This window comes from Astyanax mexicanus, chromosome 21 (genome assembly GCF_023375975.1).
Source record: "Astyanax mexicanus isolate ESR-SI-001 chromosome 21, AstMex3_surface, whole genome shotgun sequence".
Lineage (NCBI taxonomy): Eukaryota > Metazoa > Chordata > Actinopteri > Characiformes > Acestrorhamphidae > Astyanax > Astyanax mexicanus.
The window spans coordinates 7,045,552-7,062,003 of record NC_064428.1 but is presented as its reverse complement, the minus strand read 5'-3'; the positions used below and the strand labels follow the sequence as shown (position 1 = coordinate 7,062,003).

Below are 16,452 nucleotides of genomic sequence, written 5' to 3'. Positions count from 1 at the left end.
AGATCATGTTGGAATAAACCCTTTAATACTGTTGATATGCTGAACATTTGCTGTTTGGGCGGTTTTATCAGCATTTTGGCATCGTTTTACCCGGTGGTTTGGTTTCATCTGAATCCCACTATAACAATCTGGCAACCCTCTGTCCACTCTGTTTGTTGAACTGTCTGTTAATTAGTAGCGAGACTCGCAATGCATTTTGGGAAACATTTAGGTCATGTAGTAAGTAGCGATGTTTACTATAGATTTGGGTGCATCATGGGAGTGCATTGCATTTATTGTTTTAAAACAATAGTTGTTAACAATACATTAAACAATATATTAAATATGCTACATAATACTATTGTATATAATTTCAATTTAAATAACTGGTTAAAAAATATATATATATATTACTGTCTATGAAGGACATCTCTAATAGAAATGCTCCAAAATTACTTATTAAAAATCTCTACATTGAAAACATTGAAAGTCAATTATTCTGCATGTTTATATTTATATACTGATGATGAGTACTCTAGGCATAAAAAATGCATTATTTCTGGTCAGTAGATTATTAGATTGTTCAGACTGTAAATATTTTAGTAAGTAAGGCTACGTTCACATTACAAGCCACACTGCTCAAATCCGAATTTTTGCTCAGACCTGATTTGTCCATCTTGACGGTTCACATTCACTGTAAATGTGATCTGTAAGTGATCTGTATCTGTGTAATGTGAACAAATCTGTTCCTGAAACGTCTCACATGCTTCACATTGATACCTGTATAAACGTCTCCTACTTCACCAACAACAAAAAAACTCATATTAGAGATGAGAGACTCGTAGCTTTATAAAGGGAAATGGATGAGTTGAGCAGCTCATATGTGGAGCACCTTTTGCTGGAGTGGAAAGTAAACAGCTGCTCTGAAGGAGGTGAAAAAAGGCCAGGTGGTTTGCTTTTGCTGTTTTTGCAGCTATAGCATGTCCATGGCTTGGATACGTAACCAATTTAGGACCACATATAAAAGTGACTCAAATCTGATCTGAAAAAATCGGATTTGGCACGTTCACACAGCCATGAAAAAAACAGATTAAAGCCACATTGAGAAAAAAAATTCAGATTTGAGTCACTTTGAGTCACACACAGCCTGGTAATGTGAACGTAGCGTGAAAGGAAGATGCTGCGCTGATTATTAACTGGGCAACAGTTGAGTATAATCTGTAGTCAATAAAACAACACAGAGAAGATAGATAGTGATTAAGAGTGATTAAGAGCGATAGAGCTGCATGATGAAAGAGTGATGAGTGTAAACGCTGACCTGACACTCCGGATCACCGAATCGGCAGTTAAACTCCAGCACCTTCGGCCCCTGATCAGTTAACATCAGCCCGGCGTACAGAACACCTGAGGAGAGGAGCAGAGGATCAGAAACCAGCGGTCTAATGACTTAATATACAGAAACACAGCTTTAAATACCAAACTCTCTTCTTTATTTAAAGAACAGAGAACAATAAAAAAGAAATTTGAATCTATAGATAAATAAAAAATGAAGTGAACAAAAAACAAGTAAATAAATACATAAAAAAGCATTGACTCATCAACTAATTTAAAAAAATACAACTAAAATAATAGTTATTTCCATTTTGTTTTGTATTAGTGAGGAGTCAATGATTATTTAAGATTGTTAATCAGGATTACTCCAGTTATGCCCTTACATTTAAAAAATGTACAAACCTTTATTTTGTTCTTTATTTTGTCTGTTATGTGTTTATTTAATATTATTTGTGTCCAGACTTTTATTGTGAAGACCCAAATGAGCAAACCCCGCCCCTCTATTTTTTCCTGTCAGGATTGGCCCCTCCCCTTCCCGGCTCTCGATTGATGTCTGAGCAGAGATGCAGGATGGTCGTGATAAACTCTCTTCGATTTCTCCATCACTCCAAAATAACAGAAACACCAAAACTAGGGATTTAAATGAGGAGTGCATGAAATATCTGTCTATCGTTTTTTTAATTAATGGTATTGATTATGTCAACTAATCACTGCAGCCCTGCTTCACACTGGTTAAAAAAAAAAAAAAAAAAAAAACTTTATGTGGATCCAGGAAGCACCAAGAAGGGTTCCGCTAATATTAAGACAAAAATTCAGTGTACATACCCACATATGGAATTCCATCTTCTTTCATACCGTCTACTGTCTTCTGAAGAACTGTGGTCCTGATCTGCTGAAGCATCTCCTCAGATACCTACACACACACACACACACACAGACAGAGACATAGAAAAAGACAGACAGATAAAGACAAACAGAGAGAGACAGACAGAGGAAGAGAGACAGAGAAAGAGAGAGAGAGAGAGAGACGCAGAGAGAGAAAGACAGAGAGAGAGAAAGACAGAGAGAGAGCAAGAGACAGAGAGCGAGACAGACAGAGAGCAAGACACAGAAAGAGAGAGCGAGATACAGAGAGAGCGAGACACAGAGAGCGAGAAAGACAGACAGAGAGAGCAAAAGAGACAGAGAGCGAGACACAGACAAAGAGAGAGACACAGAGCTAGTTCATGATTAATTGTGATAGAAACAAAACTCATTATTTGAAAGTGATTACAGCTTCCTCATCTGCCGACATTGCTACGGAGAGTAGGTACAGATCCCTCCCTCAGAAGAAGTCTGCTGGCTAATCCTGCTGTGTAATGTACTCAACCAGCAAACTGTAATGGTGTTTTTTTTTTTTTCCCCAACTGATCTAGTGGGCAGTTCTCTTTCCACTGATTCACAGAAAATGGATGGATAGATTTTTTTTTTCAGGCTTGAAGTTTAAAGGGTCGAGACGCAGAAAAAAAGGGAGTTTAGCATAAATATGTTCCCTTTATTTTTATCTAACTACAGTTACAAACGTCTACAGGGGTTGGACAATGAAACTGAAACACCTGTCATTTTAGTGTGAGAGGTTTCATGGCTAAATTGGAGCAGCCTGGTGGCCAATCTTCATTAATTGCACATTATTGCACCAGTAAGAGCAGAGTGTGAAGGTTCAATTATCAGGGTAAGAGCACAGTTCTGCTCTAAATATTGCAATGCACACAACATTATGGGTGACATACCAGAGTTCAAAAGAGGACAAATTGTTGGTGCACGTCTTGCTGGAGCATCTGTGACCAAGACAGCAAGTCTTTGTGATGCATCAAGAGCCACGGTATCCAGGTTAATGTCAGCATACAAACAAGAAGAACCAACCACATCCAACAGGATTAACTGTGGACTCTGTAAGAGGAAGCTGTCTGAAAGGGATGTTCGGGTGCTAACCCGGATTGTATCCAAAAAACATAAAACCACGGCTGATCAAATCACGGCAGAATTCAATGTGCACTCAACTCTCCTGTTTCCACCAGAACTGTCCGTCACCACAATCAATTATTGTGCTCTAAAACCAGGTGTTTTAGTTCCATTGTCAAACCCCTGTATGCTGATGTTTGAATGATGAAGTACCTGTGGGGTGGGGCAGTACGCTCCCATTCCCCCCGTATTCGGACCCTGATCTCCATCCAGCAGCCTCTTATGGTCCTGAGCAGGAGGCATAGCAGCTACTGTAGACCCATCACTGAAACACAGACACTGAAGAGGAACAGAGAGAGAGATTACACACAGACAGACACACACATATATGAATATAAATATCTATATATATATATATATATATATATATATATATATATAGATATATATATATGAAAGGACACTCACAGAGACTTCCTCTCCTTCAAGCAGTTCTTCCACCACCACAGTATCACCAGCTGTGCCAAACGTCTTGTCCTACAACAGCAAACAATGTATTCCAATTTAATATGAATAAATGAATAAATGAATAATTTTTTTAATTAATGAACAAATAAGATTCCATAAAAAAATAACACAAATCACACATAACATGGAAATTATGGTAACAATCAATTTACATGCTGCTGTCCCATGACTTTTAGCTTCTCGTTGCTGACAAGATAATTTAAATGATGGGAGTTGGAGGGAGATCTGATAATCAGTGATGGATTAGACATTCCATTTCTGAAGTTGAGGGTGAAGATATTTAACATTTGCTTTGTAATGTTGCGTAGTAAGGACAATTCATGACTGGATTTGCTGCACAGGTGAGTGGGTGAGCGAACACTTTTAAAAGTGTTTGATAGTGTACATACCATATTTTTTTCGCACTATAATATAAGGCGCATTGTATGCGACACTAGAAAAGAGCAGGGGTGTCGCCATGTTTTCCGCTGAGTGGCGGAACCTATAAAGCTAAGCTAAGTAAACAAAACTGTAATTCTTACAAAAAAAAAAAAAAAACATTTCACACAAGTCAAAAGAGTGATGGATGTTAATCTTCACAGATTTCTCTCCTTAAAAAACTGTTTATTTAGGTGAGTGTGCTTAAATTTCCTGAATTCCACTAAAGCTGGAACATTAGCATTAGCTGTTAACCGCTACAGGTTAGTGGCTAATGCTGCCCGACAGAGCAACACTGAGGAACCCTGAATGTTCTGGTTAGCCAGGTCAACATTAGCTAGCGGTTTATTCCACTTAGCTTGTTTTAACATGGTAAACAGGCACATTACAGTCCGATATACCGGTTAGCGGCTAATGCTAATACTACTGGAGGACTCAACTGAAACTCCTGTATAATGCTGTACTTTAGCAGAGTGGGTTTGTTGTTGTTGTTGTTGCTCCCTACAACCTAATTCATAAAATTAATACAAAAGAGGCACCAGATCATAAGGCGCACTGACGATATTTGGGAAAAAAGGATTTTAAGTGTGCCTTAAAGTGCGAAAAATATGATACAAATCGCCTTTTTACATTTTATTTGATGCATCAATTAAATGTTTTATGTAATGTCTCCTTCATTGTCTTGCCATTCCTGCCAGACTAAAATTTAAACACAATACTCAATAAATAAATGAATGTATCAATTAATTAAAAATTAGCAAAATCACAGAAAGTCTCTGACCTTCATGATGTCCAGTACTGCCTGGCAGGCCTCATCCTTATCCTTCGCTACAATCACTCCTTTCCCTGCAGCCAGGCCGCTGGCCTTCACCACCAGAGCTGGGAAATCCGCCCTGCACAAAAGAGTTATATCAGTTTTACTGCTGCACTTTTAAGTTTACCGCTAAGGGTTAACTTGGAGTGATTTACCCTTGATTTGGTTTGTTGTCACACAAGGAAAAACCCAAGTGAATTAAAAATATATATACAAACAAAACACAAAAACCCACAAACTTATAATGTACAGTTCTGTATGGCATTCTGCAGCACATTTACCCACAGACCTGTAGATCCTGTTCTACACTCGAAGGTTTCTGAAGCTTGCATTCCAGCTGCTTCAATAAATACTAAATTAATTAGTGATAAATCTGGTGTGCAGGCCAAGAACATGGAAAACAATCCTGGGAAATGCTTGCTGTGTGTGGACGAGCATTATCCTGCTGAAAAATGCTATCAGTTGGAAGTCCTTCCATGCAGGCAAGACACATGGCCTCAGTCCTGCGCATATCTCTGAGAGGTAAGTGTCCCTCGTATCACTACTAGGGGTGACTGATTGTCGTATGCGATGCGATGGCTCGCCAGATCATCACACCAGTAGTTGAGGCAGTGCGTCACTTTACAGTAAAGGTACCGTTGTTGGGTCCTTAACAAAATTTAAATTCATTGCTAAACACAATACAGTTCAGACAGTAGAAGTGAAGCTGCAAACGAAGGTGACGGTCTCTGTCTGGATGAACAAATGGCCTGGATGTTGAGCAATTTTTCAAAACTACAATCCTGTTTCTCTCAGTCCAATGATGCTCCTTTTTTAAAGTCTGTCAACAGGGAAAAATGTCTTTGAATGAGTTTTAGAGGCATGTGTAGCAGCAGTCAACTGTTTCTCACCAAGAGGTACACTACCCAAAAAAAGCCTTTACAGTAGGGGTGTTCCATACTGTATAGTACGCAATAATATTGAAAACATTTTTGAATATCATGAACATTATTATACCCTGAAATATGGTGCCATATCAACCACCCCTAATTATCACATTCGGGTACTCCTTTTTTTTTTTTTTTTTTTTTTTTTTGCTGTTTTTAGAAAAAAAAAAGAAAAAAAGAAAAAAATCACACTGTTCTCATTCCCCATTATACAGTATATCTACCAGAGACAGATTATATCTGTCCAGTATCATTTATTTTACTTTAAGCTTGGATATATGGAGATATTTGGAGTGTATTATTATTAGTATCATGACATTCTTTATTATTGACTTGTGTTATAAATATGATAAAATTCTTGTATTTTTTTTTTTGATATCTCAGTTAGGGGTGTGCCATATCATATCATATCATATCATATCATATATCGTATGCAATAATAAAATTTAATTTTCATTTTGTTGCAGTAGTGTATTCTTGTTTAAATCAGTGTTTTGTCATTTCGCCAAAATTATAGTTATTGGGAAAATACTAGAGGTGGGCGATATGGCCCTAAAATAATATCACGATATTTCATGGTATTTTTGCGATAACGATACTCTTGACTCTTTTTCTCATTTTTCAAGAATACACTACTGCACAATACTAATAATGCACTCCATATATTCAGAACTGCAGTAAAATTAATGACATTGGACAGATATAATCTGTCTCTAGTAGATATATTATGGGAAATGAGAACAGTGTGATTTTTTTTTATTTTTTTGGTAAAAACAGCAAAAAAATGTTGTACCCTGATGTGTTAATTAGGGGTGGGTGATATGGCAAGATACTTCAGCGTTTGTTTTTTTTTTTTTTTTTTTTTGGCCCAACCACCACCCCCCCTCTTCGGAGGACAATTAATACTTTATTTTTATTTATTTATTTATTTTATTTTGTATTATTATTATTATTATTATTATTATTATTTTTTTTTTTTTTTTTTTTTTTATATATATATTTTATTATTATTATTTTTTTTAATATATATATATATATTTTGTGTGGATATAGTTGTGGGAGTTCAGGGTTGAAAGGATCGGATTGTGAGGTACAGGAGGGGGTACAAGAAGAAGAAAAAAAAAAGAAAAACCCTAAACAAAAAACAAACAAACAAACAAAAAAAAATAATAATAAAATAAAATAAACATAAAATAAACAAACATACATACATACACATACTCACATATCTAACTATACATATGCTTACACACATACATAAATATACATACATATTAATACATACACATAAATACATACAGGGTTTAATATCGTTCATGATATTCAAAAATGTTGGCGATATTATCGTGTATGATATGATATGGCACACCCCTATAAAATACTATAAAATATTGTGATGTTATTTTAGGGCCATATCGCCCACCCCTACTTTACAATATACACTGAAATATATACAGTAAATCTTTGAATGTGTGATTATAAGACACTGATGATCACATTAATCACACTCTTCTGAATTTTGCCCCCTGCACACTCACCCTCGAATGTATCTGCAGGCCTCCTGAGGGTCTGTGAAGGAGCTCCAGCGGGCCGTGGGGATGCCGTGACGGTCCATGAAGCTCTTGGAGAAGCTTTTACTGGCCTCCAGCTGGGCCGCCTTGGCTGAGGGCCCGAAGCACGGCACACCTGCTGCCGTCAGGTCATCCACAATACCTGTAATGGCAAGAAACCTATTATTAGAAAACATTATTTATTCCAGGAACTTCTTTTAATTCTTGTTTTAGTTAATATGCCTTTATGACAGACACTAAATAAATGAACAATGTTTCGATTGGCTGTTTTGAATTGTGCTTCCTTCAGAAAGCACACACACATTCTACTTTTGAAGAGAAACAAACGATTAATTATTGATATTAAGATAATGATAGTGTAATTGAAATATACAGTGGTGTGAAAAAGTGTTCCCCCCCCCCCCCCCCCCCCTTCCTGACTTTCTGATTTTTTGCATGATTGTCACACTTACATGTTTCGGAACATCAAACCAATTTAAATATGAATCAAAGACAACACAGGTAAACACAAAATGCTATTTTTAAATGAAGGTGTTTATTATTAAGGGAGAAAAAACTCCAAACCTACATGGCCCTGTGTGAAAAAGTGATTGTTAAAACATACCGTCACTGCATACCTGTCAAGTTTTAGATTTAAAAATAAGGGATATTTTCCTCTGTCCGCTTAAAGTCGTCCCACCAGCCCAACGAAGGTTCAGTATCCCTTCCATTTTAAGACAGGTTTACAAAAAATCTAAAATAACCACAAGTGAACCACTTACACGCTACAATCAGATTATCAGAATCTGAAATGTTGTGGACATTCCTACATATGTCATTCTTTTAATACAGCCAAATTAAAAACCCTAAAAATAGTATTATGAGCTTTTACTAAAAGGACATGGACCACATATATTCCATCAGTAAAAATTAGTCCTAAGGGGTCTACACAATTAATAATTTTTAATTAATACTTCTTTCTTTTGATCACTCCTGATCAGTTCAGTTAATTTCGGTCCTCTCCACATTTCTAGTTAAACTGAGTCACAAGCTGTTATTTTTTTATTTTAAAAGGTTTAATCTGTGTGTTTTACTTCGGAGACGAGTATTTTTAAGCAGCTATCAGAAAAATCTCATCATTAACCTACCGTTACCTTTCTTTAAGAAAAATCGCTGAATATCCAGATATGTTTTAACATCAGCTGCTCCGACTAGCTCCCTGAACTCACAGCAGCGACGGGGGGCTTCACCCCACTGACCCTCCTTTTCAAGCTGACTGGATGTTTCTCCTGAAAGGCGGGACTTTCTCCTTGAACCGCCTCCACGATTGGTTAAGAGACACAGAGCGGTCAGTGCCCTGTCTCCTCAATAATATACATTTTTTAATTTTAATATAATACGGGAAATTTACGGGAAAATACTAATACGGGAGGACGGCGGGAAAGAGGAGTAAAATACGGTAGTTTCCCGGCCAAAACGGGAGACTTGACAGGTATGCGTCACTGTGGTTTCTGACACCTGAGTACACTGTCTCTAGCCACACCCAGGCCTGATTATTGACACACCTGTTCTTAATCAAGACATCACTTAACTAGGACCTGTCTGACAAAGTGAAGTCCACCGAAAGATCCTTAAAAGCTGCACATCATGCGGAGATCCAAAGACATTCAGGAACAATTGAGTCTGGAAATCGTTATAAAGCCATTTCCAAAGCAAGTGTGACAAACATGCAAAAAAAAAAAAGAAATCAGGAAATCAGGAAGGGGGCAAACACTTTTTCACACCACTTTATATTTTATATATTCAGCATAGCAGCTCATTAATATTAATTAACTCTCCTCATTAAGAAAAAAAAAAACAGGCAATATTACAATAGTTTGAGACAAAATAGTTTGAGGTTCTGTTTATATATTGTACGATAAAATCGCTAACACAAATTGTATCAGACCTACTCCGGAGTAAATAGGATTCAGTACCAGTATTTATATATTACATTAAAAGTAAAAACTTCAATAAAATGGAAAAAAGGAAAAAAAAAAAAAAAGTCAACCCTCTAAGAGTCTCATAATCAGATGATTACTGCATGGGTGATTATGTTTCACCTGGCAACAAGTTATAACCCTAACTGATGCAGTGAGTAGCTTCTCATTCATTAAACAACCATGTGCAAAGAATAATACATAAATACTGCGGTTGTGGAAAAGATGTTTATCCGTTTTAGAAGTGTCAAATTATTTGCGTGTATCAAGCAGAGGAAACATCTAAGCAGATTAGATTTTGACACTACCAAAATTAGGTTAATAACTGTCCTCGATATAATTAAAAAGTGTAAGGACAGTGAAGAAACATTATCTTCGAGGAAGTAATGTCATGAAACAATATTGAATGATGGTGATTGGCGATAATTTAAACATTTAATGACATCTAAAGGTAGGAAAACATCACTAGAAATCAGGAAAATGTTTAATAGTGAAAGTAAGAGCATTTCCACACACACAATGCAGTGAAGGGAACTAAACAGCAGTGTAGCCTATGGGATGCGCTGGAGAAGACACTGAGCAATGTCTCAAATCTCCTAACATTAATACAAGATCTTGGGAAAAAATGATTGCAACTCGGGACAGAAGTTTGTGGAAACAATGCCACAGAGAATGTGTTCCATACTTATAGCTAAAATTGGGTGAAACAAATATTAGTGTGACCATTTTTGGCTAGGCAGTGTATCTTTTATTTAAAGAGCTCTTGACCCTAGACCGGGTTGTAACAACCCTTTAGTGTCACAGGCATATAATCAGCCAAATAAATACAGCACATCACAAAATGTTACAAAATTATATTACTCAGGGATCATGCAGTTCTAGATAAGACTAAAACTACTGTGATGTTAAAAAAAGGCTTTCTTACCTGCAGCTAAAGGAACCTCCGGGCCAACAACCACCAGTCCCACATTATGATCTTTACAGAACTGAGCCAGGATAGAGTGATTACTCACACTGACAGCTGAGAGAGAGAGAGAGAGAGAGAGAGAGAGAGAAATACGAATGATACAGAAGAAAAGCAATGTAAATAGAATAGCTATAAATTGTCTGCAATAAAAAAAAGTTAAAATCAAATAACAAAATGAAATTTCTAAGCTTTAGTTGCTTAAACAGAAAGTTACGTGGTTCTCAATGTCGTTTACATGGTATCTACAGCAGAGGTGGAAAAAGTACAGAAAAATTGTAATTAAGTAAATTGTTTTTAATGAACTATTATTCCACATAATAATTTGGATCTTTCAGGCAGGATTTGTTCAGACCACCCCATAAAACAAGTAGTATAGGTTTCTATGATGCATTTTTTTTCTTTACTATTCAAAAGTTATGGTAATATAGGCGACTATAAACCGTATTTTTATAGTTTTACAGTTCATTATTATTTTTTAACTTGCCATTGCTGTGCTTCAACTGTTTTTTTTTTTTTTTTAACATTTAATCAGATTGTTTAATGATAAAAGTACTTACACCACATGCTTTCTCAGGTTTGATGTGGAAGTTTTGAAAGCTGCAGCTCTGTCCGATGGGGCAGGACACATTTTGTATTGCATGAGGAAGTTATTGCCTCGTTATTCCACGCGCGAGCATCCGTGCCTTTTTTTTTTTTTTTTTAATTCAGACAATTGTTTTTTTTTTTTTTTCCCAGCATTTTATTTTTTACTCAGTAATTGGGAGTTTTACATTGTAGCAAAGTAAATTACTTGTGTCAAAATGTACTTGAGTAAAAGTAAAATTACCTATTTTAAAAACTACTTTAAAAATTACAAATTACTCATAAAATCTACTCAATTACAGTAACTTAAGTAAATGTATTCAACTGAACCATTAGTTTGGTTTATTGTTAAACATGTAAGGTAAATTAAAAAACTAATTTGGGAATTGCAAGCTGTAAACAGAGAAAAGACAACCCAGAATGTTTTTACTGACAGTACTGGTGTTTTTAGGCCTGAGATAGAGAGATATAGATTTTAAAACATTAAGATTTGATATTTGTATTTTTATCAGCTCTATATACACCTACCAGAGTTGCAGATCTTTCCGCAGTCGGCCGTGCCCGCGTTACCCGGGGCCACAAGGACCTTCTGGACGTGAGGAGACTGCGCCAGCTTCCACGCCAACGCATGCTCCCGCCCACCACTGCCAATCACGAGCACATGCTCCGCCATGGCACCTGTCTGTAAAACACAAAACTGACCAATCATGACACAGTTTTACCTAAAAGATTATTTTTTGCATGACTGGGGTTTTATATGGGACTGGATTTATATGGATTTGTGGCGTATTCTACTGGCTTTGATTACTATAGGGTTTACTTAGTCCCACAAAAATACATAATATACATTTACAGAAAATCTGTTCCAGAATGCAACGTGTAAACAAAATAGCACTTAAATGCACTTAAACGTGGACACATCTCCTAAAAGTGATTGGCATTTTCTTTTTTTTTCCTTTTTAAATCAACTTTTGGTGTATAATTACAACATGGGATATAGATTAAATTAGCTGCATTTTGAACTGGATTGGTTATATGGTTCCTGAGAAACTTTTATTTTTATTTTATTTATTTTTTTTAGCACTGACTCCTCCCCCTTCAGGAGTACATCAGGAAACAAATTGACATGTCTGCACAGAATCAGTCTTAAATAAGTTTGTGAAGTTTTCTTTAAATCAGTTTAGGCCTTACAATGTTATAGCTGTCACCTGAGTACGTTTGGTTTCGTTCTAAAATTATAAATTTGTATGTGGCGGCCATCAAGTATAAAAATATCGACATTTTTTGCCCTGGTGAGAATCACACTTTTCCTGAGGAGTTTGATCCCAAACATTTTAAGATTAGTAAAAAAAATCCTAGGACTTGTTCGCACTGTTGTTCACATTGACAAAAGAGTGCTAAAAAGAATTTTGAGAATAGGTCTTACAGTTCTGAAGTTATTGGACAAAACGAATGATGCTTTGCTATAACGCCACCATCAGGCCAATGAGTGTCATTTTGGTGTACCTTGTGGCCAAGTTTGGTGTTCCTCACCCTTAGTGTCTTTGCTTCACATTGATTTTTAACCAAAAAAATAATAATATAGCTCTGGGGGGGGGGGGGAAATGAGAAATGGCTGAAATAACAAAAAAGATGCAGAGCTTTCAGACCTCAAATAATGCAAAGAAAACAAGTTCATATTCATAAAGTTATAAGAGTTCAGAAATCAATATTTGGTGAAATAAACCCTGTTTTTTTTATCACAGTTTTTATGCATCTTGGCATCATGGTCTCCTCCACCAGTCTTACACACTGCTTTTGGATAACTTTATGCTGCTTTACTCCTGGTGCAAAAAAATTCAAGCAGTTCAGTTTGGTGGTTTGATGGCTTGTGATCATCCATCTTCCTCTTGATTATATTCCAGAGGTTTTCAATTTGGTAAAATCAAAGAAACTCATCATTTTTAAGTGCTCTCTTATTTTGTTCTCTTTATGTAATTAAGATAACCTGCTGGGACCTTAATAAATGAGATTAGTGACGAAGAAAAAAGAGAATGCTCTTGATTCTTTGTTTAAATGGGCAAAGATTTCCAACAGTGCACAGGTCATCAGGACACTCCAAAGTTCAGACCTGTAACCGTAACACATATCTTGATAAATCTATCACTGAGCAGCTCTGGAGCAACAGCATGGAGGCATTTAAACATGATTAAATAATCTAACAAAGACACATCCAGGGGGATGTCTCAATTAACTCAATGAATGGTGACCCATGTGTCACAGACCCTTTAAAGCTGTGTAAAATTTCTCACAACACTTTATACATCACATGGGTTATACATAACCCATTATTAACGTTCCTAAGTGATGCATACTAAACAAAGTATTTACAGAATGCTAGGGTTACTGCTGCAGACAAAACCAGTTCCTTTTAAAAGTGTATTTTTTTTACAGCTCTGTTCCAATCATTTAACAATTGAAATACTTTAATTAATGTTTTACATTCCGTACAATAACTAGTTTTTACCCAATTCCTAGAGTATGATGTTAAAATACAAGTTATAATATTAAATTGTTGTGTTATTTGTAGCATCAAGAATTTTATCTTAAAATATTTACTGGTAGTCATGTGGCCACTGCTCACTGAACTGTACGTTCAGAATTAAAGAGCCACTAAACCCTAAATTATAATAGCTGAAATATGTTCCGTTGAATAAAATAAATAATAAAACACAACAGACCTGCTTAAAACTTTTATAAACATTTCCTAACCTTTAAAAAATGCTTTTATTGCGGTACTTTCTGCCTCTGCAGCGCCCTCTCAGGTTCAGCTGTGCTATAGGTGAGGATGATGTGTCTGTGTACTTTGGTAGGCAGACAAATCACAATATGCAAATCAGTCAATCAATAACACCACCCTCCTGCTGACATCCAACCTTACTGCTATTAGAGGCACAGTGCTGCAGCTGCAGCTCAGCCATTCAGCTCCCCCTCCTGTTCTGCCTCTAAACCCATACATCACCCAGTGTCCCTTCCATTTTTTTGTCTTTTTAAAATTTGAGCTGAAGGTGGAGTCAGCTAAAATCAGGCGGTTTAGTGCCCCTTTAGTTTGAAATTTGGCATCAATATTTAGAAATGGGTCTGGGCTCTTACGGATCTGTGCAACATTAAATTATTTTTTGTTACGTTTCATCTTTTTTGCTGCTTGAAACTGCTATGGTACAGTTACTTCTATCACATATTTATAATTGAGACACATATTGGAATATTAATATCATGTACTGGACAATATGGCAACATTTTTTTATCACAATATATTTGTCAATTAAGGTTGATATGATACAATTCCGAAGTTGTTATAAATAAGATAAAAGCCAGCACCCTTGACATACTGATAGAGCTGCTGGGTGACATGGTAAAAATAATATATCATGATATTTAAAGACATTTTCACGATGCGTAGAATTTATTATGGCTTGGCACACAGACTAAATGCACCAGCAGTGGCAGATTCTGCTTTTTTTGCTTTTCAAATACTCCTTCACATTAAATAGAGTGCTTACTATTTAGTTTTTGCTGCACATCATCCAATGAAACAGGATTCTTTTACACTCTCTGTAATGAAACGTACAGTTGGGTCGGTGTTCTTTAAGTACTGATGATATCCTTATTTTTTTTATTATTGATACAATAAGAAAATGTATCACAATACAACAAAATATCAATATATTGTCCTGGTCTTGGATCAATGACGAAATTTGGTGTTAAATTCTGTTTTATTATTATTTTTTTTTCATATTGCAATTTCATTTATTTTTCCAATATCGTGCAGCCCTAATCTAGCAAGATCACCAGTGAGGTAAATAGGGCCATATGGCTCTAAAATAATTTCACGATATTTCAGGGTATTTTTATGATAACGATATACTTGGTGATATAGGAAAACTAAAATAATTAATTAATTTCAGGAATATAGTATAATAGTATGACAGAATAATCATAAATGTGGCAAAAAAAATAATATAGCATAAAATAATATAATGCAGCAAATAATATTGCAGAATATTTAGTGCATGCATATAAACTGCAAACTAAAACTTATATTATACAATAAATAAACCTAAAGCTTCACAGTAAACAGTAGACTACTTTTAAGACCGAACATCCCTATTATCACGATATGGATTATTAATATCAAGATATTTCTGTGTCACGATATATTGTATACGATATAATATTGCCCACCCCTATTGGAGAGCTTTGCAGCCAATAGATTCATGCTCAAAGGAGTCCTATTCTACTGGCAGTACATTTCTACAGGCACTAGATAAGGTTTGTATGTGGAGGTTTATAAGTATATGCAGGGAGTTTAATTGAATGAATAAAGTGACCTATAGAGCACCAATCATGAGATTGGAACCAACATTTTAATAGCTTGAAGAAATTAGTGACCTTTTATTCACACATAAGGCAGTAAATCCATATACAACATAAATGTCACAGGAGCAGGAACTCAGACAACCATACAATTAAATAGACTTATCAATCTGCCTGACCAACAGAAGCACTATAACGAATGTCTGGTATTAGTTCTTAATCTGTATAGAGCCCAAATGCAAGTAATTTCAAGTAACTGTAATAACTACCGTTCTATATTTTTTTAACATTAATTTATAGGCCCTACAGTAGAACCCTGTGGGACTCCACAAAATACATTACAATTCAATCACAATACTGTCTTCTACTGTGTTGTAGAGGCATCTCTAGTAGTCAACAATCTCTCACCAAGAGGTACACTACCCAAAAGGCATCTGTTACCAAGTAATTCACAGTAATGTTCCAAATTGTGTTGTACATCCCTATCTTGCAGTCAACAATCAAAATCAGTCTATTGACCTAAATATGAAGCTGTTAAGCTGCAGTAAAACATGCACTGGATTGGAAAAAAACTATTCCGCAGATTAGTCAACTACTACAAAAAAGTAAATAGTCGCACCTCTATACAGGATTCATACACATTTGAACCATAAATTTCCATGAATTATATAAGTATAATTAAAATTGGTTTTAGTAGGTCTAAAACAAATCAGATAAAAATGTTGACACAATCTTTAATAATAAAATGTGTCAGATGCTGAGAGCTCCATAGTGTCGGGCTAAATTACTGAATTAACTCTGAGCTGACGTATTTGTTGTTAGCTTAATATAGATTTTCTCCATCGATAAACTGAAAAACAAAGATTTGTAGACCAAATTTCCATGACTTCTCCAAAACTTTCTGGGTATTTTTATTTTTCCAAAACTTATCATGGCCTGGAAATTGCAATTTTTTTTTTTTTCCAAACCTTCTTTAAATGTTGCTTTGGGTTCTTTTGTGACCTCCTGGATGAGTTGTCCATGCCCTTTGGAGTAGGCTGATTCACCAGTCTTCCATGTTCTCTTTAGAAATGTCTTTGTA

General features: G+C 35.7%; 1 protein-coding gene across 1 annotated transcript in view; it reads right to left on the bottom strand.

Moving 5' to 3' along the window:
* gart (phosphoribosylglycinamide formyltransferase) overlaps nt 1-16,452 on the bottom strand; it is a 38,884-nt gene that overhangs the window by 21,629 nt on the left and 803 nt on the right. Inside the window, exons 2-9 of the mRNA XM_022674977.2 lie at nt 11,544-11,697; nt 10,392-10,487; nt 7,476-7,650; nt 4,979-5,090; nt 3,721-3,789; nt 3,466-3,591; nt 2,137-2,224; nt 1,298-1,383 (exon numbers count right to left, since the gene is read on the bottom strand). Of these exons, the coding sequence (XP_022530698.2) occupies nt 1,298-1,383; nt 2,137-2,224; nt 3,466-3,591; nt 3,721-3,789; nt 4,979-5,090; nt 7,476-7,650; nt 10,392-10,487; nt 11,544-11,688 (897 nt within the window). The 5' untranslated portion in view covers nt 11,689-11,697. The remainder of the gene's footprint in view (nt 1-1,297; nt 1,384-2,136; nt 2,225-3,465; nt 3,592-3,720; nt 3,790-4,978; nt 5,091-7,475; nt 7,651-10,391; nt 10,488-11,543; nt 11,698-16,452) is intronic.